The 24,520-nt window shown below is 36.3% G+C and overlaps 1 protein-coding gene across 2 annotated transcripts in view; it reads right to left on the reverse strand.

The window, feature by feature from the left end:
- Positions 1-24,520, reverse strand: part of PTPRG (protein tyrosine phosphatase receptor type G) — an 837,085-nt gene that overhangs the window by 242,426 nt on the left and 570,139 nt on the right. For both annotated transcript variants that reach the window (XM_049777272.1, XM_049777271.1), the window contains exon 5: positions 11,016-11,111. In XM_049777272.1, the coding sequence (XP_049633229.1) occupies positions 11,016-11,111 (96 nt within the window). The remainder of the gene's footprint in view (positions 1-11,015; positions 11,112-24,520) is intronic.

The following is a 24,520-nucleotide window of genomic DNA, read 5'->3' on the forward strand; positions in this document are numbered from 1 at the left end:
AGAAGTAAATTAAGGATCATACTAGTTTACTACAATGATCCTGAAAAGTAGTATAGGAAAGGTATTTTAACAACCTGCCATTATCCAAGATACAAATTCAAAGGACTTTTGACCTAAAAATAGTTACTCTATTTTAGTAGATTAATACAGTTAATTATTTTCATTTCCTTCCTTCCTTCCTTCCTTCCTTCCTTCCTTCCTTCCTTCCTTCCTTCCTTCCTTCCTTCCTTCCTTCCTTCTCTCTCTCTCTCTCTCTCTCTTTCTTTCTTTCTTTCTTTCTTTCTTTCTTTCTTTCTTTCTTTCTTTCTTTCTTTCTTTCTTTCTTTCTTTCTTTCTTTCTTTCTGCTCTTTCTGCTCTTTCTCTCTTCTAATCTTTTCACTTATATCGTTAACAAAACCAGCAAGAAAGAAAAAGGTAAAATAAAAACAATAGCTATTGGGTTAGGTACATAGTTCAAAGGATAGGATTAGAGTTCATGCTTGAGGGAACTCCAGGTTTAATCTTCAATGCAGTATAGTCTCCGTGCATTGCCAGCAGTAACCCTCTCAGCACTAATTAGGGAGTAACCTCCTTTTATCACTACAGAGAGAAATGATAGTTCATCCTTTGGGGCCATAACCAGCTGTCCTCAGGGCTTAGTCCTAGCTTTGCTTATAGGTTACTCCTGTTAGCCCTGGGAATGGGATGTGGTGTGAGAGATTGAACCAAGGTTGGCATTGCAAAACAAATAAATGCCTGAAACCCTATACAACTTTCCAGCAAAATATTTTCAATAAAAAGCTATTTAAAAATACTTACTTTTTAAAAAAATTACAACCCAAGACAATAAAAATGCAAAATTAAACTTAAAAAGATCATTTTAGATCACTACATATAAAAACTATGACTTATACTTTAGTGTTTTTCTTTATAGAAAAAATAAAAGAAAACTGAAGAGCCCAAAATAAAAATTCACCAAAACAAACATTCTGTTCTTACAATGACCTCTTTATCATTTTTAAATTATACACAAAGATAATTCTTGCATTTCCCTTTAGTTTTAATCCACTTGACCTGATTTGGCCTCCTCTATATCCATATGACAAAAAAAAGATGCTATTATTAATGAAAAAATTCAAGGGCCAACGCATTTCAGAACTTGTGGGTCTCTCAAGTACTTTGATATCAGTTTACAATTAAAAATACACTTGTAATTTTCATGGAAAGTGGCACAGAGATGAGTTTTAATAAATAAAGAAGAAAAGATTACATTCTCTTCACTTAAACTAGCTTTACAAGAAAAGTGGGGAAGGAGGAAAAAAAATAAGACTATCAATCTAATGAAAAAACAAATAAATACACACATATAAAGAAATGAAGTCATCAAGAAATAGAGGTCCTAGAAATGAAATCCATAGAAAAAGCAGAGATAAGAAATAAGCAAAATAATTCAGAGAAGACTCCTACCAGTCTAAAGGCATTCGGTAGTAAATGTTACAAAACATTCTCAGACACAGATATATATATATATATATATATATATATATATATATATATTTGGTTTTTGGGCCACACCCAGCAGTGCTCAGGGGTTACTCCTGGCTGTCTGCTCAGAAATAGCTCCTGGCAGGCACGGGGGACCATATGGGACAGCGGGATTCGAACCAACCACCTTTGGTCCTGAATCAGCTGCTTGCAAGGCAAACACCGCTGTGCTATCTCTCTGGGCCCAGATATTCTTGATACTAAAACTCTCCTTGAAAGCTTCTGAATACCCTAATGTTTAAAGCCTGGTTGTTTACCATACCTACAAGTTTTGTTATATTCACTGAAAAGAATGTTAGACTTTGGAATCTCAACAGTTCCAGAGTTACTACTATCCACGAAGCAGCAAAATCACATTGACCATCTCATGAGTCTTAAATTTCTGGGACTCAGGAGATGGCTCATAAGGGCTGAGGGTAGAAGGATTCAACCCCAGAAGGATCACATGGTCCCCTCCCACGTACAGATGTGGAAGCACCCTCTCTACTAGTAAAACTAAAAATTAAAAACAGATCCATTGACACATACAGCACCAGTGGATAACACCCCCCCAAAATTCTTACATTTCTGATAGAACCACATCATGTGTATGTGTTTATGTATGGACCTTAACCAATTACCCAGACATCAGTTCTACTAAAAACCTAACTTAATTAATAATGATGTGGCAGGACCCTAAAAGGTTTCCTATCTCTCAGACCTGCTGTATATAGCAAGGCCATGAACATGTCCTTTTTGTTTTGATATAAAGGAAAAAAATCTCGGCCAAGGTTGAAGGTAAAGATGGTGCTCAAGGACTTGCTTTCACAATACATTGTTTTCCTTCAAGTCTCTGGTTCTAGAACCTAAAATATGGTCAAATAAGTGCTTACTTGACCTATTTTCTGGGCAATAAATAAGCTCAAGAAATGTGGTGAGTGAAGGCTAGAGAAAAGTGGATGTTGAGATACACCAACTATAATGCACGAACCTCAACCTGGAAGTTTATCCAAGCATATCTGTGGGCTAAATGTTTTTTCAATTCTTGGGTCATATGCTTTGGTCATAGTGCTTAGGATATCATGTAGTTTGGTTTTTGTTTGTTTGTTTGTTTTTTACAAAAAGACCTTCAAATTCATTTCCATTTAATTAAGTATTTACATACATGTTGCAGAATTTAACCATGTAGGAGAAGATACACCAATGAGTAAGATTCCAATCCTCAAGTATCTTATAGTACACAAGATATAAGAAAGCAAATAAAGTAACAGTTTTCATGCCATATGGAATGCTAAAATTAACAGAATTAATGCAAGGACAAGTCATAGCTACTTCAAGTTGGGGGAATGAAGGTGAAAAGCAAGCAAGTGGAGAACAAAGGCTCTTTTCCCTGTTTGAGAAAGGTCACAGAGAACTCTTCATGCTTTCTCTATGGCTATAAATAATCCCAGGTACTGCCATTTCATTTAATTATTAAGGCTCTCCAGATGGAAAAAAAGAATTAAGCAATCTATACCACTGACATGATATAAAGAATGGGTTAGCAAGTTGTGTAACATTTGTGTTTGAAGACTGCTTTCAACTGTGAAGAACAAAAAAAAGAGAAGAAATTACTGAAATATAGACCTTAGGGAAAACCAAGAGTGCAATTATCTTCTATGCAGAAATATTTTAAACAAAAACACAACTGTTACAAGGGGTCTGGACTTTCCAGTAATCACATATTGCTATCATTTGAAGAAGTCTGCACTAGAGATGTAGTCCGTAGGTTTTGAAAAATGAAATGTTTTAAGGCAATTCATAAACAAATGGAGACACATAATTTATTTCTTAAATGTATGCAAGTATAACATAGAATGGATGGATGGAGAGCCTGCAACTTTTACTTCTTTGTGTTTGTTATAAAGTTTCAGAAGTAGTAACTAAAAGGTCTAACATTGAAGCTGGAAAGAATATGAAGTCACAAAAAATATCTAATATTATAGGGAATCGTGCATCTATAATTGTGAAGTTTAACATAATCATCCAATACCAAAGAAATTTCAAGCATTCAAATAATAATAATTGGATAGGAAGTAAAATAATGAAGTAATACATGAAATATAAATTTGCTTCAAATTTAAATTCAGTGATAGTAATGTGCTCCCCTGGAAAATAAATGATCAAACCTAGAAGGCTATGAATAAACATATTAAAAGTTTGGGGGATATCAAATAGATGAGCATTACACTGAAAGACACTAAATTGCATGATTGAAAACATTTTAGCCTTCTAACTTTAGCCTTTGTTAGGTCAATACAGAGAAATGTTCAATCAGAAATAGCCAAGAGTTGGGAAGACCAAAAAGCAAAATCAGAATCCAAGACAGAGTGATGATTTAATTTCAGTCTTCAAAATACAGATACAATTAAAGACAGCATCATTCTGTGTTCTGGCATTCTCTACACTGCAAACTTAAATAAAAGATAATTAAATCACTTTTATTGAGTTCATTCAAAGCTAGTACCTATCTACAAACTACTTTACATTCAATTCACATATAAATGTTTTCATATGACTTTCAAAAAGAATTCAAGTAGGGTTATCAGAACAGTAGAACATTTTCAAAGAGCATCCTTGATGATTTTTGATATTTTGATATTTTTATTTTTATTTTTTTGGTTTTTGGGCCACACCCGGCAGTGCTCAGGGGTTACTCCTGGCTGTCTGCTCAGAAATAGCTTCTGGCAGGCACACGGGACCATATGGGACACCGGGATTCGAACCAACCACCTTTGGTCCTAGATCGGCTGCTTGCAAGGCAAAAAACCGCTGTGCTATCTCTCCAGGCCCTATTTTTATATTTTTATAAAATTCAATTTTCCTCCTGAATTGAAAGTAAATATTCTACTTAAACAAAAAATAATTTAATTTTCAACTTATGTAATTAGCTAAACAAGCATTTATTGTCTTTACTGGTTTAACCACAAATGATCCATCCCTTGTCAATTCCTTATTTCAATTAGATTATTTCTAAACTCATTCAAAACCAAACTTCATAGTTGCCTTTCCCTTACACCTTTCAGAGGAAGTTGGTCTCAGGGTGTATAATGAACCAGATAAAAGGGTGCTCCTTTCATAAACATATATCTTCATAAATAAAGTATTTTATTACTAAATGTTGCAAATTTGTCCTAAGCATTGCAATCAGTCACTTTATAAAGAAAATGTCATTTCCAGGTTGTATGAACTAAAATGAGTACAACCAAAGATGGATGCATGACTCATTGTCACTCTTTTTTTTTCCCCCCCCCCCCCAACCCCTCATTGTCACTCTTATATGAAAAAAGCTTTTCCTGTAAGGAAAATAGTTTTTATCTTTTTCATTAGTCCTTGTAAACAAAAGACCCGATTCCCATTATTCATAGATTCTGATTTTCAATTCTGCCTGTAGCAAAATATGGAAGTCATCAAAGTTACTGGGTCCAAGATCATGTGAAGACCAGAATGTAGCTTAGTAGTTGGTTATATACATGGCAAGCATGAGGTCATGGGTTGAACCTACATCAGCCATATCACCAGATCATGCTATCATGGAGACAAGATGTTACCTGGATATTGTATTGCAATGGACATGTATACCTCTTCTTAAGCAGATAAAATATGAACACCTACTACTTAATTCTTATTTTCTGATAGCAATATCTACAGGATATTCTATGTAAAATCTGAACAGAAGGAAAAATTGCAAAAGAAAAATAGGGCCCGGAGAGATAGCACAGTGGCGTTTGCCTTGCGGGCAGCCGATCCAGGACCAAAGGTGGTTGGTTCGAATCCCGGTGTTCCATATGGTCCCCCGTGCCTGCCAGGAGCTATTTCTGAGCAGACAGCCAGGAGTAACCCCTGAGCACCGCTGGGTGTGACCCAAAAACTAAAAAAAAGAAAAAATAACACAAACAAAAACCCAATCAGGCTCCATAAATTAAGTCTACAGCAGAAACACCTGCAGGTACTTGTTAGTTCAGGTCATTATATGGTTCCTTGGACACCAATAGATCAGATAGGCCTGTGTTCATACTGTGGTTGATTTCTGGGAGGGCAGACATATCTGGTCATGCTAGAGACTATATATGTCCATCTGTGTAGTTGTAAAGTTATGCCCAGTGAAGTTAGGAACCATTACTTATGAGGGATCAAACTAGCATCAGCTGCATGCAAGGCAAGCACCACCTAAACTCATACACTATCAATTTGGCCCAAATTAAATGTTTAGAAACATATGCTTTTTTTTTTTTTTTGTGGTTTTTGGGTCACACCGGGCAGTGCTCAGGGGTTACTCCTGGCTCCAGGCTCACAAATTGCTCCTGGCAGGCACGGGGGACCATATGGGATGCCGGGATTCGAAACGATGACCTCCTGCATGAAAGGCAAACGCGTTACCTCCATGCTATCTCTCCGGCCCCAACATGTGCTTTTTCTCATCAAATCATGTAATACCTATATGAGAGCCACAATTACTGGGAATAGTAAACATTTGATGAGGGAGAGAAAAAGCAAATAAAATAAAAATCCAGAGAAAAACAATTTAATGACAAAAGTCATTCAGTATCAAGGTTCTAGCATCTACAGGAAACTTAAATCTTGAATGGATATATTCATGAGTCAGTCACATTGTGTCACTCAGGGTACAAGTTGTGTGGCTTCGTGAGGACCAAATGTGAGTACAGCCACTTTACAGGTGGAAGTTTTATCTTTCTAGTCATTCTCATAGGTCACTGTAACAGTGATGCAGGGGGCAGAGATGGACTGCATCCATACATATATAAACTTCACTAGTACTGAATCCATGCTAAATACACGTTAAACACCTCCATGACAACATGCAATGAGTTCAGGCTTGTGCCGCAGAGACAGGTGGTGTGGGGGATGAGAGGGAAAAGGGGGACAAGATGCACTGGTGAAGGGTGGTTGGTGTACGTTCTATGACAAATCCAACTATGCACAATATTGTAACCAAAGTGCTTGCAATCATATATCTAAAAAAAAAAAAGAGTCCAGATTTGAATGCGAAACATATGTCAAGATTTCTATTTGGAAATGAAATATAAAATTGTGAAATTTACTTTGTTTCTGGTATTTGGATCACAGTTATGCTGAGAGCTATTCCTGGCTTATGCCTTGGAGACAATACTGGAGTTGCTCTTATGCACAGATGACCACACAGAGCTAGAGACTAAAATCTAGAGCTCTAGCAAGCAAAGAATGTGCCTCAGCCTATTAAGTTATTTTCCTAGACAAAATTTAACATTGTTAAAAAAAAAAGTATAGACACAAGGGTCAGAGAGATCATAGAGTAAGTTCATCATTTTGCCTTGTACTCATTCATTGTGGGTTGCTTCAATCTCTGGCACCAAATATGATCTCCCTAATTCCACCAAGATAAATACATTAGCACAGACTGTAAGGTGAGATTAGCTACAACCCTAAATTGGTGTTCCCCCAACTTCCTCTTCCCAGTCACCTCTTCCTTTGATATGTAAAAGCCCACCAGATAGTACATTTGTTTCTCTCCTGGTATAGGGAATTGGTTTAAAAAAAGAAAGGAATTTTCACTTTGGGCAGGCTCAGAGAAAGCACAAGGCAGAGAGAAAAGTGAAAGAGAGTGAAGTGAAAAGCAGACTGACTCCAATGACTCTTTCCTAACTGCTTAGTGTATTATGTCTCTGCTGCTATCCAGTTTCATCAAACCCATTTGCCTAAGGAATTAGAAACACGGAGTTTGGGATGGTCTCACAACCCTTGGATTTTTATTTTACAGTAGGTAAGCCCTAGGCACCAGTGGATGTGGACCAAAACCCAAATAAGTAAATAAAAGATTTCAAGTGAGAGAATATCAAATATGGGTCCAATTATTGTCAAAGATTGTTTTGGGGGGGGCAAAAAAGTGATGATAGTCTATCCCACATATGTATGGCTACAATTTGATCCCTGGAATTACTCCCAAATTGCCAGGTGTAATTCTAGGTACCACAACTTAAGATCTCTCAAACATCAAGACCAACTGTGTGCATGAATGAGAACAAGTGTGTATAACACATCCCAGTACAAGGTCTGGACTCCACAACTGTGACTCCTGACATTAGTAATGATAAAGAAAAAGAATGGGGGGAGATGATGTGAAAAAAGTAGAATGTCACTGTATGAAACAATGCAAGTTGAAATGTATGAATGTGTATGTGAACTTATTTAAAAAAAATGAAGAAAGCAGCAAGACAGAGACATTATCTGGAATTAGAAACCTATTTTTTTTTATTATTTTCCCTCTATTTTGTGCCTATAAGACAACAAACCAAAACTTACCAGATGCAGTGAATATGAAGGCTTTTGGGGGGAGCAGGTAATATGAACTAGCAGTCAATCATATCTGAGAAATTTTTTTTTTTTTTTTTGGTTTTTGGGTCACACCCGGCACACAGCTCAGAGGTTACTCCTGGCTGTCTGCTCAGAAATAGCTCCTGGCAGGCATGGGGGACCATATGGAACACCCGGATTCGAACCAACCACCTTTGGTCCTGGATCGGCTGCTTGCAAGGCAAACACCGCTGTGCTATCTATCCGGGCCCAAGAAATATTTTTTGGGGCCGAAGAGATAGCATGGAGGTAAGGCGTTTGCCTTTCATGCAGGAGGTCATCGGTTCGAATCCCGGCGCCCCATATGGTCCCCTGTGCCTGCCAGGAGCAATTTCTGAGCCTGGAGCCAGGAATAACCCCTGAGCACTGCCAGGTGTGACCCAAAAACCAAAAAAAAAAAAAAAAAAGAAATATTTTTTAATTCAATTATTTCACTTTGAGGTATTTTGTAAATTGGTACAGCAATGTATCTTGCCTGCCTACAGCTTTAATTGACTGTATATTTAACAAGAGTTTATATAATTGCAAAAAAATGTATAGAAACTATGGTAAATTTGTTCTGCCAGTTCTCATGAAAACATTTTAAATGTTAATTTTCCTATAAGAAAGAAGACCTTTAGAGTAGAACTTGGTTGGATGGGACATGGGTGTGCATTCTACTGAAGGAGGCAGGGCCAGATGTGAGGGCAGGGCTACAAGAGAGCTGGTTTTATCAGAAACAGCTTGTCAAGAGGATAATAATGGAAAATAAGAGAGTCAGCATGCATGTATAAAAGTGATTCAAGTCACCCTAATATTGCCAAAGGCAAACCAAAATCAAGGTTTAAAACTGACGGAAGCCAGGCACAGTTCAAGCTACCTGTTAACAGGGCACTGTCCAGAGTATAGGCCAAGAAAAGATATTCCCTATAGGATGTTCAACTGAGAACAACAGAGGTTCTTGGACATAGATATATATTATTTCACATTTACCACACGTTGTGACCAATATCAGAAACTTCTCTTAATCTTAATTATAATCTGGAAAATGAAAGTCGAATACATTGCTTTACAAGTAAGGAAACTGAGGCTAGAAAGTTTAAGCAACTATATCACCATTATGCAGATGTAAAGTAGAACGGATGGTATTCAAAGATGAAGTATTTTTCACTGGTAAATAAGCTCTTAAAACAGAAGTCTAAAGTGGTTTTTGAAAGTTACCATGGAAAGGGATGTGTGGGAAAACAAAGTGGGTCACAGAGAGATCACAGATGGCTTCCTCTTACTCCACAGTAAAAAAATATATTTTATAAGCCAAAAGATAATAAAGAGGATGAGACACTTGTCTTGCAAGCAGCAAGTTGGGGTTCTATCCATGACTCTGCATATGATTGATGTTCCCTCACCCAAGTACTGCCAGAAGTAACCCACGAGCACACTCTACTGTGGTTCAAATCTCCCTCCACAGAGAAAATAAGTGACTGAATGAAAAGATATCTATGAATTATTTTTATTCCATATAATTATCTTGAAAGTGCTCATCAGGATTTACTAAAATAATCTGATGCTATAAGGCTAGAATTCACCATTTAAAAATCAGTGCCTTACATGATAAAGACCACAACTCTTAATATTTTTGACATTTGGTTATATTATTAGGCATTCAGTTTTTCTCATATAATCTCCCACTGTATCCAGAAAGAAAAAAGAAACAGATCAGTTAAGGAGAGAAAGCAATGGAAGGAAATATTCATTGTATAACTAGTTTTAAAAGATAGTAATGGGAATGTTGCACTAGTGAAGAGGGGTGTTCTTTACATGAATGAAACCCAACTGCTATCATATTTGCAATCAAGGTGTTTAAATAGATATTAATTTTAAAAAAAAGATAGTAAAATGAACACACTAAAGAACAAGATTGGCTCCAGGTAATGGGCTGTGAGAATGGGATAGATAGCTATCTGTAGACTTAAGGCAAAGTTTAAAACTAAAAGACAAGCTACAATCACATACCACCTACACTTATCTCAAAGTTCACATAAAGATCACAAGTTGGAGAGAGAGTACAGGGGTTAAGGCACTTGCCTATATACCCCAGTTCTAACTCTGGCAACACTTGGTCCTATGAGCACTGCCAGAATGGAAGTCCAGCACAGAGTTTAAAATAGACTCAAAAATAAAGTAGTGTGGCCTCACTTCTCTTCCCTAAAAAATATAAAAAGAGTTTTTTCTAGGCTAATTAGTCAAGAATCAATTAATTCTTTAAGTTACCCAAAAGTTTGCAAAAGTTTTGCTCTTAGACACAAAATCTACTCAATAAGCAACAACATTCATTAATACAAACTTGTTTTAAAAAATAAAAAAAAAACAAAGATTCAGGGAAAGTAACTCAGGATTTAGGGGGTAAATATCTTATATGTTCAAAACCCCAGCACTACATGGTCCCTTGAGCACTTGGAGTTAATACCCCTAGAATCTTCTGAGCACTGATTCATTTCATAGGCCCCACACCACTTGGCCTGAGCTGTTTGGCTGTGAGTTGAGCAAATGAATGGCTCCAAGTTTTCCTAAGCGCTAAAAGGGAAACCAAAGAGATAAAAAGGTAAAAGAGAAAAAGAAAGAATCAGACCTCACAATGTACATACTATCTCTAGAATAGTAGGTAGCCTCAATAAAAACTTTTGTTACCATGGAAATTTCAGGAAGAGAAAGAAAATGAGTCTCTTTAAAGAAGTGACTGATGCTATTTATTAATCTTCTTGTAAGTAATGTCACAATTTAAAGTTCCTTAAAAAAAAAAAAAAAACACCTTTTTTTTTTCACATCAGCCTCTTAATATGCTGAAGGAACCTGTTCAAAATGCTTCAGCAGTGAAGTAACTTAGATGATAAATGTGTTCTTCAATCTGTGCACCAGTCAAGTAGCAATAAAATCAGAATAATTCATGCAAAATTTTTCATTATGTTTCTAAACATACTTATTTACATTTTAAATCACACATTAGACAATATGAAATATCTTTCATTTAGACAGGTGTGAACTAGAAAAACAGATGCATTCATTAAACATGGAACAATTTGGCGAATTTAAAAAAAATACTCAGAATGCTCTGGTTTAAATACTTAAGCCACTGCTAACTTACTTGAAAAAATATGGCCATGGCTCCGATTATTCTGTTTTCAGAAACTGCAGTTTGGAAACTGTCAAAGTCATCTGGATTATAAAAGAAAATCTGCATCTGTAAAAGAACAATTAAAAAAATTTAGTATGCACTTTCAAATCCAAATGAAAATAAGACAAACATACAATGGACACCGATTGTAAGATTTTGACAAATGTATTATTCTATCTGTAATTTTTCTTTACTAAAGAATTTGAAAGAAACCCAAGACATTATTCTGTCTCAATCTATTTTCGTAGATATCACTAAAACACTTTTAGTCCAACTACAATGCTTTATAGAAATAATCTCAATTCCTCCTTAAATACTAATACTCATTTTGTAAAAGTTCTCTTATAAGAACCAAAATTCTTTTGTTTTGTTTTGGGGTCACATCCAACAGCGCTCAGGGATCGCTCCTGGCAGGCTCCGAAGTGGGGAACATATGGGATGCCGGGATTCGAATCACGGACCTTCTGTATGCAAGGCAAACACCTTACCTCTATGCTCTCTCTGACCCCAAAAAGCAAAATTTTTAAAAATTTACCCTGAAGTTAAAAAACTAAGCCCATGAAAATCTCTCCACATGTTAAAAACCATAAACACTGTTAGCAGGCATATTTTTATAAAAAAATTTTATATTTTTTATATTTTAACGAGCATTTATAAGAATTTCTCAGCTTTGAAAAATGAGTTAAATGGAATATCTCAGTAATTTCACAAATGACTATTATGGTAATAAGTTACATTTTACAGGAAGTCATTCTATATATTATTTCACTTACTCATTCTAACCACTCCCACAAACAAACACTTGAAATTACACAAAATCAGAAAAGAGGAAATTGTGCTTCAAAAAGCTGAGTTTGGGCCAAAGCAATAGCACAGTAGGTAGGTCTTTGCCTTGCATGCAACCAGCCCAATTTCATTTCCAGCATCCCACATGGTCCCCTAAGCCTGCAATGAGTGATTTCTGAGTGTAGAGCCAGGGATAACCCCTGAGTGCTTCTGGGTGTGGCCCAAAATTAAAAAAAAAAAAAGTTGAGCTTAACCTGTTTATGATTAAATATCAGAAGTATATAGAATGCAAGTGCTTTCAGTTCAACCTTATAAACATTCTCTTACATTTGGCCAAAGATTCTTACTCAAGATGTAGGATGCAAATAAATCAAATTTTGCCTCATTATATATTAATATTTGAACACATTTTGATATTTAATGCCATTTAGAAATCAAGAATAAAAGCCACAGAATATTTTTAAAATTATTAGGTTTGGGAGGCTGCATCTCATGGTGCTCAGAAATTATGCCAGGATTTGCTCTCAGAAATCTGTGCTTGGGAAAGCAGATAGGCTTCGAACTGAAGTTCAAACCTATTTGGGTTACATGCAAGACAAATATCCTACCTGCTGTACTATCTTTCCAGTCCCCACAGAGTAATTTTGAAAGATAGTATAGGTGATAAAAAATAAATTTGGGTTGCTATTACACATCCTCTTACTAGTAAGATTTCAAGTTAATTTCTGTTTAGTTTCTTCACATGTGGAGTCACGTACTTGCAAAGGAGGTTTTGGGTCGACAAATCTACATTCTCAATAATTTGGAGCACAATATTCATGAAGCTCAACACAGCAATATCACTGCTGTAGCTATCATTGTCATCATCAGAATCCTCTTCACCAGCAAATTTTAAGACATTAAATGATCCAATACAAATATAATTTTGCTAACTCTACCCTTCACAGAATATAAAATCCCAATACTATTAGCTCTCTTCTAACTATGACCTTTATTTCCCCACTTTTTCCAAAGTCATGAAGAAAGTTGCTGCAAAAGACTGATCAATCACACTCCAGGTGGAGTTTGGAAATTTTCTACTAAAGAATAAATTCTCAGCAATAAAGAAAAGTCATACGTACTTGGTGTAGATAAGAGGCAAACAAACCAATGCTTACTAAATTAACCAAACTGTCAAGAAGAAAACATTTATTTCCTGATGACTGAAATTGGGTAACTCAAGGAAGATATTCTCTAGGAAGTCACAAACCCAAGTGAATGGGAGCAAGATGGGCAAGAAAACTCTTCTGAAAAGTTGTCTTACTTGCAGTAAATTGTTATTCTAAGATGTTAGAGTCCCACAAAATTTAGAAACTTTTTCAAATATGTTACTTTTTGGATTGAACTTCTTTAGACATCATGAATTTACATGGAGAAGAATACACTCAATGAGGTGCAGATTAAAACAGTTTAATACTGAGTGAAATGCTTTGATACAATGCTACTTATTCAAGAAAAAACTCCACGCTAGGATATTCAGAAAATTACACTTCACTTTCATTTAAAACTCAAATTAAGTAAATTCACAGGTTTTCTGATTCTTCAGTCAGTGAGCATTGTTTATTGCATCATCTAAGTAATACAAAAATAATTAAAGATGTCTTCAAGGGCATTTTCATTGAAACTGGGTGATGAAACTCATCTTTTGAATTGAGAAAATGTCTCTAAGTCACGTCTCTACCCACCAGGATAATCTAGTATCTCATAAAGAGAACTGTAGTACTGAATAGGACAAAAGTCTGAAATACCCATTTTCCCAGTTAGTAACTATTCTCAAGTTGTAGTTAACTGATCTATGTAAACATTTGAAACTATCTAAAATGACAGCAGATCTGTATATGGGTTTTGCTGAGTAAATAGGTCTTTATGTTGTATTAGTAATATTAATGATGCAAATTTGGGCAAAGTTTGGAGATGCATTTTCTAAAAAACTGTGGACTATATTGACATTAATTCCAAGAACTTTGTGTATCTGTTAAGAATCATTCATCCCTACAGTTTTCCTTTCAGTATACACCCCTTCACCTCTTTATTTATTGAAATAATATGACTGAATACTCTATTAGATGTCCCATCTATTCTTTATCCAACATAAATTATTTCCATGTATACCCTAATTTCATCTATTCTTTTTCTCTTTATGGCACAAATGCAAAACTCATAAACCATTTGGTAGTAAGTGAGATAAAACCTGTTCATTCACAAGTAAATAATTAATTATTTAATTTCTAAGATTCAGGACATCTCTTTAAATGACCATAGCATTATGATTAAAATTAGAAAATATCACTTTGATAAAACGCTATTATCTCACTCAAAGTCCATTTTTATATTCTGGCAAAGTTCCCAGATGAAGTCTATTAGAGACCATTTTGATTCTCAGTTCAGGAATCTAAGCTCAAATTCTATACTTAGTTGTTACATCTCATTCTATTAAACTCTTCCATGCATACTCTGATGTGGAGCAGTTGCTCAATCTTTCTTTGACAGTCACAAGAGTAAAACGGAAGTATGTAGTGACATAAAATTAGGGGCCTGTGCCATGGTTCCTTATAATTAGATTCAGGGGAGACATCTGGTTAGATTACCATGGAACAAATATTTTGTCTTCATAATAAATTGTATCAAGAAACACTATTTAGGTTTATCCCAATGTTAAATTTTTTTAAAAAAATTAATCAAATGGGCCCGGAGAGATAGCACAGTGGCGTTTGCCTTGCAAGCAGCCGATCTAGGGCCAAAGGTGGTTGGTTCGAATCCCGGTGTCCCATATGGTCCCCCGTGCCTGCCAGGAGCTATTTCTGAGCAGACAGCCAGGAGTAACCCCTGAGCACCGCCGGGTGTGGCCCAAAAACAAAACATAACAAAAAAAAAATAAACAACTAAAGTGGTATCATTCAGATTTCTCCACTATGAAGCTCTTAATTCTCATTTTGTGACTTAAAAAGTATTTTGTATGAAGATATTTTGAAACTACATAAAACTATATAAATATCCACTGATCCCACGTTTCACCTACTAAATATCACTGATGATTTTAAAACTTCATCAATATTTATTATTCATATATACTCCCTATATTCTTTAATGGTTTCCCATTCCAGTTTAAAAACTCACTTTTCCTTCATCACAGCTTATTATTATTATTATTATTATTATTATTATTATTAGTAGTAGTAGTAGTAGTAGTAGTAGTAGTAGTAGTAGTAGTAGTAGTACTTGGGGGGGGGCAACACCTGGTGATGCTCAGGGGTTACTCCTGGCTATGACTATACTCAGAAATCACTCCTGGCTTGGAAGACCATATGGCAGGGGTCTCAAACTCAATTTACCTAGGGGCCGCAGGAGGCAAAGTCGGGGTGAGGCAGAGCTGCATAAGGAATTTCACAAAAAGAAAAGTCCTCAGACATCATTATTAACAGATTTAATTATTTCTTCTGAACATGAACAGAACATTCAGTGAAGATCATAAACAGTTCTTCTGAACATGGCATCTTTTGCTTATTCCTTGCTGCCAGAGACTTGACAGCACTTCTTCTCACAAATCTGAACCACATTTGGCTTTAGAGAGGAAGCAGTTGAGACCCTCAGTATGGCTTGAAGATGATCATCATTAAGTCTACACCTGTACTTTGACTTATCAAAATTCAATGTGGAGAATAACTTTTCACACAAATATGTGCTCCCAAAAAGGCACATGGTGCGCTTGAACATTCGGGAAAGCTCAGGGAAGCTGGGGGGCAATTCTCTCAAAAATTGCCCATGCTTGTCTGCTTTTCCACTAATCTCCCTGAACTTGGCTTTGAGTTGCATTGCAGGTCAATGAGCTCCATTTGAAGCACAGGAGGGACACCTTGCACATCAAAGGAAAAGGGGTCCACAAAAATTTGGAAAGTGGCTTTGTGCTTTTTGAAGTCTGCAAATCTGTGATCAAATTCCTTCTCTAGCTTAAAAATAGCATCAACATATTTCTCACCACTGAATGGTATGCCTGCATCCACAAATTCCTTGCATGCTGCGAAATGACAAAGGTTTGTCTAAGAGAGCTGGGATTTCCATAACACAAGTTTTGTGGAGAATGCTCTCACGTTGTCATAGGCAGCACTGATAAGCCGCCCCAGGCCTTGTAACATCTTGTTTAGTACATTCAGTTTATGTGTGATGTCAACAAGAAAAGCTAAGTCCATGAGCCATTTGCTATCACTCAACTCAGAAACAGCATTCCCATCCTTCTCCATGAAGGCTTTCACTTCTTCTCTCAACTCAAAAAATCTTTTCAGAACATTTCCCCTGCTGAACCAACATACGTCTGTGAAATAGAGCACATCTCCATATTCTGACTCCATTTCTTCTAAAAAAGCACGGAACCTCCTGTGCTTTAAGCCTCTGGATCTGATTCGGTTGATGCATTTCACAACAACAGACATCACATTGTCACATGGCAGGCATTTACTGCAAAGGGCCTGCTGATGGATAATGCAGTGAAGAGCAATGGCCTTCTCTACACCCTCCTCTTCAAGTGCCACCAGTCCATTTTTCCTCCCTATCATCAATGGCGCTCCATCGGTTATTATTCCAACAAACCTCTTTCATGGCAAATCTGCATTCTCAATGGCATCACACAGATGCCGAAATTAGCGGTGGTCTGGCCATGCATTGGAATTATTGTGAGCAGCACCTCTGTCAATTCAAAATTGCAATCAACACCATGACATAAAGTGTGAACTGCGCAGTGTCTGTAATATCTGTGCCCTCGTCAAGAGCAACTGAGTATGCATCAAAACATTTGGCTTTCTCACACAGTTGATGATAAATATCACTTGACATGTCAGAAATGCGCTCTGCAACAGTGTTGGCAGAAAGGCTGATTTTGCTAAACTGGCCTTTCTTTTCCAGACAGATAATACTTGAAGCCTGTAACATGCATTTTTTAACAAACTTTCCTTCTGTGAATGGTTTCCCTGCCTTAGCAATCATCTCACTAACCATGTAACTAGCTTCGACTGATGCAACATTCTCTTTGGTTTCTTTCTTGAAGAAATCTTGTTGCTTCATTAGACATGCTTTAAGACTGGCAACCCACTTGGTTCTCTCATTTCCTTGATATTTTGCACATTCCTCAGCATGTTTAGTTGAACAATGGTGTTTCAAGTTGTATTCCTTGTGCACTGCAACTTTCTCTGAGCAAATAAGACATGTGGGGATGCCCCTATGCTCAACAAAGAAATACTGCATCTTTGACTTTTCCTGAAATTGTCCATGCTTGTCATCAATCTTTCTCTTCACTGCAGGCTTTGATGAAGTCATGATGAAGGTACGACAAAATCTAATTCTGTGATAAACTTCTCTCCTTTCTCTTCCTTAGGCCTCTGATAATGCAAGGGACAGCGGGCAGGAGCAGCGGAAATGACATCTGCGCTAGGTGCAAAGTATTCTAGATTATTCGCTTACCGAATATTCACAATAAAATATCGCATTAGTAAGAAAAAATATCGCAAAAAATCGCATTAAACATTTTCATACCCCGAACGGAACTGATCGGGGTATGTGAATATTTAATGTGATTTTTTTCTTACTAATATGATTTTTATTGCGATAATTCGGTAAGGGAATAATCGTGAATACTGTGATATTTGAAGGCCGACCACGGGCCACAGAATGTTGTACTGAGAGCCGCAAACAGCCTTCAGGCTGCAAGTTTGAGACCCCTGCCATATGGGATGCTGGGATTTGAACCACTGTCCTTCCTAAATGGGCTGCATTCAAGGCAAACACCCTACCGCTGTGCAACTGCTCTGGCCCCACAGCTTATTATTAATTTATATGTACAAAATATTTATCTACATGAACTAGTTTTTGCATTTACTTCATACACTGATTTATAATCAATAATTATCATTATTTTATACTTAGACTTTTCTCAGATTTGCTTAATGGGAGATTCTACAATGGACTCCTTTGTTACTCGGCCATATCATCACCATCAATCACAATCCTATTTTTAGCACCTCCTTATTAAATGGCATGACATATTCTAGGCTCATTTTGTATTTTCCCAGCTTCAATTCCAAAATTAGTCATCTTGCGAATGAGTCTGTTTGGTTCTATGAGAAATAGAGTTTGAAGACAAAATTCAATATTTTCCAAATGTGTTTGATATCAGAACACTTTGATTCTTTAAGAAATCTATATGGCTTAAAGCTCCAAGTATCTGTTCCAACCAAAACCCTTCTTGGAAGAGAGTTCAGCTTTGTACAAATGAATATTCCCCTATAATGCAGAGGAGTGGGAGATATCATTCACCACATCCACAGAAACTGTATGAGATTCACTTCAAAAAGAAAAATCAATGTTTGGGGCCGGAGTGGTGGTGTAAGTGGTAAGGCATCTGTGTTGCCCATGCTAACAAAGGATGGACAGAGGCTCAATCCCCACCCCCAGCATCGCAGATGATCCCCCAAGCCAGGAGCATCCCCTGAGCATCATTGGGTGTAGCCCAAAAACAAAACAAAACAAAAACAAACAAAAAAGCAATGGTTGACTAAGTAAACTGGAGCATAATAAAAAGATTAAATAGATCAGTTTAAAAACTTTCAAACTCATGAGTAAAAATCACAAAACCTGAATAATATCATCCAGTTTTATCTTGTGAAATGGCAGGAATGAAAATAGCTTCAGGTATTTATCTACCATATTGAAGGTGGCAGACAGCATTGTCTTATCTAGCATAAAATATCATTTGAAAGATAAAACTTTCCAGGAAGCAAAAGTTCTACCACTGACTCTGAAGCATATGCTAAAATACAGGTAAGAAAAATTACTGAATGAATAGTGTCATTAGCATAAACTAACAATCTCTAACAGAGTATAAGCATGGTCTCCACAGCTTAACATATGAGTTATATAAAAACACATAATTATATTCTTTTTTCTCAATGTGCAATTTATCCTCATATACTTAAAATAACTCCAGTTTGCAACTTGTTTCAAAAAGTATATTTCAAGTCTGTATCACTATTTATGTTTGTGTGAGTATAAAACAATATATCTAAAAACAGAAGTTTTTTTATAGTTATAATTTTATTGTTTAAACCATAAATACACGTAATCTGTACCTCAGACTATTTTATCACTTATCAATATTCAATCAGTTAGGCATCACCAACTTCATTTACAACTAAAAATCTCAAAAACTTCCCAAACTGATATAATTCTTTAAAAATTGAGGTTGTGGGCCCGGAGAGATAGCACAGTGGTGTTTGCCTTGCAAGCAGCCGATCCAGGACTTAAGGTGGTTGGTTCGAATCCTGGTGTCCCATATGGTCCCCTGTGCCTGCCAGGAGCTATTTCTGAGCAGACAGCCAGGAGTAACCCGTGAGCAATGTGGGGTGTGGCCCAAAAACCAAAAAAAAAAAAAAAAAAAAAAAAGAAAGAAAAATTGAGGTTGTGCTTGAGCACCAAACATTACCTTTCAACTGAAGACCTCAGACTTTGTATTTTCACTAGAAAAAAAAAATCAGATAATTCCTATTTTGTGAAAGATTCTATGACAAATGAAGATATTATTTGTGTTTAAAAAGAGTGAAATGAAACATCTCAAAATTTAGACTTTTTTAATATAATGCCAAAGCTTTTACATGTATTAAAAAGAAACATAAAGCAACATACAGCTCCTAGCCAATGGAGAAATATGCTAGATGAATACTATTATAATGCAGGTAATAGGCAAAAATGGATCTTTTCTTGAAGTAGACAAGAATATTTAAGTTTCTAGTTGTGTTTAAGTACCTAACTCATCTTTGACATCTCTGTGATAAAAGAAACAAGAGAAGATGATTCAATGTCAAGAGTGAAACATACATCTATAGCTTCTTCGGTGATTTAGAAAATTCTTCGTTTGAATTTCCACTAAAATGCTTCTGTTTCATCAGAAGATAAAGACAGACAGACAGACATCTCACACACACACACACACACACACACACACACACACACACACACACACACACACACACAGAGTTAAGGAAAGAAAGAGCATTCAGATGACCCTGAGAAATGGCAATTTACTAGAATATCCACTACAATTTTTCAGGACACTGGTGAACATATTTTCCAGAATTAAAGAATGGAGAAAAAAATACAAGGAAAGAACAGATGGGGATGAGCAGAGATAAATATGGTAACTGAAAAGGCAAAACAATGGCAGACTTAAAATCACATTGAAGGAAATAAGAACAGAACAGAAAGAGCAAAATATATTTTTCTGATCATGTCTGACATTACCCAGTATAAAGCCAGTTGGAAATGTGGCGTTAGAAGAAACAAGTGTCCAACAATAAAAATGTGAAATGACGACAAAAGTAAAAATCCAAATATAGTTTATGAACTACTGTTGGGTCCACTTGTTGAAAGCTTGTGAAAATTAGGGTTTTGGTATAATCTGCTCTAGTTGAAAAATGTAATGATGTGTACTTTGACTCCTATTAAGTCAAGATTGCACACTCAACAGCAATTAATTCTATAAATCTGCAATAGACATCATATGGAAAGATGTATGTAGGCAGATGTATCTTAGTTTTATTCTTGGATATGACTTGAATGTGCTGTTTATTTTAATTATTATAACTTATTTTTTTTAAATTCGTGGAGTAGACAGAGAGATAATAAAGGGAACTGTGGCACTTGTATTGTAGGCAGGTGATCATGGTCCAGTCCTAGAAGCCAATGGCTCCCAAAACCTTACCAGGAGCAACCCATGAGACCTCAAGTATCTCTGCATGTGACTCTGGAGGCCTTTGAGCACCACAGCATTGCAGCAGCTAAGCAGCACTACATCCTTGGACCCTTCCATTGATCAGCCAGCCCAGTTGGCAAAGAATAGGCTGAATGAGTTCCCTAAGTCTCCTGAGCACTGCTTGGGAGACATTTCTTCCACAAAACAATAATCAGAAATCAGTAGGAGTTTGAGTGCCTAGAAATAAAAACCACCAAATGATAAAGCTCTAAGAACTGTAGTGAGCATTTTGCTACCTCCAGGAAAAATTAACAAAATGAATGTTAAGCCGAGAGCAGAATACTAAAAGAATCAACAAACTTGCACAGCTGGAGAAAAGGATCAGGAAGGTACAAATACATGACGCAAATCACTTTAACCTGGAAAATGGCCCCAGGTATTATTCTGCTAAGATGATTTTACTTTTTCTTTATAAGCTCTCTCCCTCCATTCCTTCTTTCTTTATAAACCTCCCTTCCTTACTTCCTTTCTGTCTTTTTTTAAAAATTTTGGGTCATACTCAGTGGTGCTTAGGAGTTACTGCAGGCTCCGCACTCAGGAATCATTCCTGACAAGTTCGGGGACCCTCCAGGATGGCTAGGATTGAACATGGGTTGCCCATGTGCATGAGTTGCCCTACCAATTGTACAGTCTAATGTTCTCTTTTAATCTACAAAAAATTTAAACCATTTTCTATCCAAGTAATTCTACTTTGAAATTTTAATGCCACAAAAGAATAATTTATTTAAATTAGATATTTAATTTATAATTTTCCTGACATTTTAATGTATAATTAAATCCTAATTACAGGAATATATTATCATTTTTAATTTTTGTGTTTATCATTATCATCTGTAGATGTATTTATCAATTTTTATTCTAGGAATATTATATACACAATTATAAATTACAATTCATTTGTCCCAAATTACAGGCTTATTCTACCCCTCTCTCCAATTCCCATTTTGCTCAGTGGACTCTAGAGGGGGAAGCCATCCCTGGCCTTAGATAGGCCTTGTGTGAAAAGTTTCTCATCACTACTTCTTCCTTCAAACCATTAGTCACAATTTATGACACCTGTCTCATGCAAGTTTGGGGTCTCGGACATGCGATGTCAGTGCTTAGCTGGAGTTGGAAACATGGGCTGTGTGTGGTCCAGAATAGCCATCTGTGAAATCTCCTTATCAGTAAGTGGCCTTGGGCTGGGGAATTCTTATATTAAAATATAAAATTTTCATTCAAATACTCCAAATTCAGACTTATAGTTTTGTTTCCTATCAACAAACATGTTTTACTCCCAATTTCTTTTCATAAAAAGATTTCAGTATATTTTCCATCCTGGTGATGGTTAATTTAATTTAAAATGTTGCTATGAAGGTGTAAGATGTCTACTTACCTACCTATCTATTGTTTTATGTTAGTATTTAGATCAGAATCTGAGTAAAGCTAATTATTTTTCACAAAGTGGTCTTACTAGGGTATTTCCAAAGTGGGCAAAACTGTTCGCTGTAGGGCAATGATATAATGTGGCAGTAGAGGTTGGATGTGGCAGCAGTAGCCTACGTGCCACACTGGGGCACTTGCAGTTTGTTCACTTAACGTAGATTTCAAGGGAGGTGCTAAGTGATTCCTCTTCTGAAAAGAGGGTGGTAGATCAATTTAGTTGGAGAACTTCTGAAAAAGACTAATGTCTCCTTGAGAAGGAATTCTATCTTCAGACCATAAGAGAAATTCTACTTGAGTTTCCAGCCTGTTTTGAAAATAGACTAGCTGGAAATCGAGCTCCCATACGACCCAGCTATACCACTCCTAGGAATATACCCTAGGAACACAAAAATACAATACAAAAACCCCTTCCTTACACCTATATTCATTGCAACACTATTTACCATAGCAAGACTCTGGAAACAGCCAAGATACCCTTCAACAGATGAATGGCTAAAGAAACTGTGGTACATATACACAATGGAATATTATGCAGCTATCAGGAGAGATGAAGTCATGAAATTCTCCTATACATGGATGTACATGGAATCTATTATGCTGAGTGAAATAAGTCAGAGAGAGAAAGAAAAATGCAGAATGGTCTCACTCATCTATGGGTTTTAAGAAAAGTGAAAGACGGGCCGGGAAGGTGGCACTAGAGGTAAGGTGTCTACCTTGCAAACGCTAGCATAGGACGGACCGCGGTTCGATCCCCAGGCGTCCCATATGGTCCCACCAAGCCAGGGGCGATTTCTGTGCGCATAGCCAGGAGTAACCCCTGAGAGTCAAACGGGTGTGGCCCCCCCCCAAAAAAAAAGAAAAGTGAAAGACATTTTTACAATAATAATTTTCAGGCACAAAAGAGAAAAAAGCTGGAAGTTACAGCTCACCTCATGAAGCTCACCGCAAACAGGGATGAGTTTAGTTAGAGAAATAACTACGCTTTGAACTATCCAAATAATGAGAATGTATGAGGGAAATAGAAAGCCTGTCTAGAGTACAGGCAGGAGTTGGGTGGGGAGGAGGGAGATTTTGGACATTGGTATGGGAATGCTACACTGGTGATGGGTGGTGTTCTTTACATGAATGAAACCCAAATACAATCATGTATGTAATAAAGTTGGTTACATAAAAAAAAAAGAAAAGAAAATAGACTAGCTAACTTGTCAACTGATTCCAACCCTTTCTTGACATCTTAATAACATTCCCTCTATCTCATATATGTTATGTGTCTATAACATATAAGTGTATATACATGCACAAATATATAATCATAACTTGTATTGTTCAATTTTTCTGAAGAATTCTCACAGATATATTCCCACAAATGACAACTGACTTCAAGCCAAAGTAAGTTGATAAGAGTGTATCACTTTGTAAAATAGCTGTCACCAGCTTAAGCTTTTGAGCATTGTCAAACGCTGCATTCTATTATTTTTAGGTATTTATTTCTAGTAAGCTTCTGCACTACAATTTGTGTTTTAGAGCAAAATTTATTGTGAAGATTTGTAAGACAACACAACTGGACAATATAAAATGAAGATTAAAGACCTTGGACTATAGAATTAGACACGATTTTAGGCTGAAAACAATGAAAAATACTAAGGGTCTGGGTTCTCTGTCAAAGGGAGGTAATACTGAATTTTCTCATGAGATCCCTGTTATAAAAACTCACTATGCACATGTTTTGGAAAAGTAAGAACAAACTAAATATCTCTGACTTTTCATTAGGCATCTACTTTGCAAATTTAGATGAAAAGTGTATCCACTAGCTAACATGGAAGAAGCAGTCACTGGGAGAATATTCTTAGAAAAATCCTGGTTGAAAGAACTGCAGGTTCATTGCCTTTACAGGCAGGGCAGAATTTCAATAAACACTCTTAAGTATTTGTTTTATACAATTTCATTAATCATGAAGTGCACTGATCCACAATTCTTTTCTTTTATCACTTATGCTAAAACAGGGAATTAACTTCAAGGAATTTACAGTTAGAATCCAAATTTTTGGGAATCAAAGTTAAACTAGGGCTATTATGAATGTATAGTTAGGTCCCCAGATATTTGGGATATCTCCTTCAAAAGTCTCTAAGTCAACTCTGCCTTTAAAGGCTGTTAATTTTTAGAAACTATAGCTCAGTGATTGTATCTCATGAGTCAAATGTATACATAGTCTTTGTACTTTTACTCCAATTAGAAGGAGTTTTGGGCTTCTCCCTCTAATAGGTGAAGTATTTTGTGGATTTGCCATGTATGATTCATGAATTATTTTTTGCAGTTTAGTATAAATTTGACATAAAGGAAAACAGGAGCAGCAAATAGTTTAGTTGGTTATAGGACAGCCAAATACCCATATCCTATATTCAGGAGAGAGGGCAGTAAACTATAGATTTTC

The sequence above is a fragment of the Suncus etruscus genome, chromosome 7 (assembly GCF_024139225.1).
Source record: "Suncus etruscus isolate mSunEtr1 chromosome 7, mSunEtr1.pri.cur, whole genome shotgun sequence".
NCBI lineage: Eukaryota > Metazoa > Chordata > Mammalia > Eulipotyphla > Soricidae > Suncus > Suncus etruscus.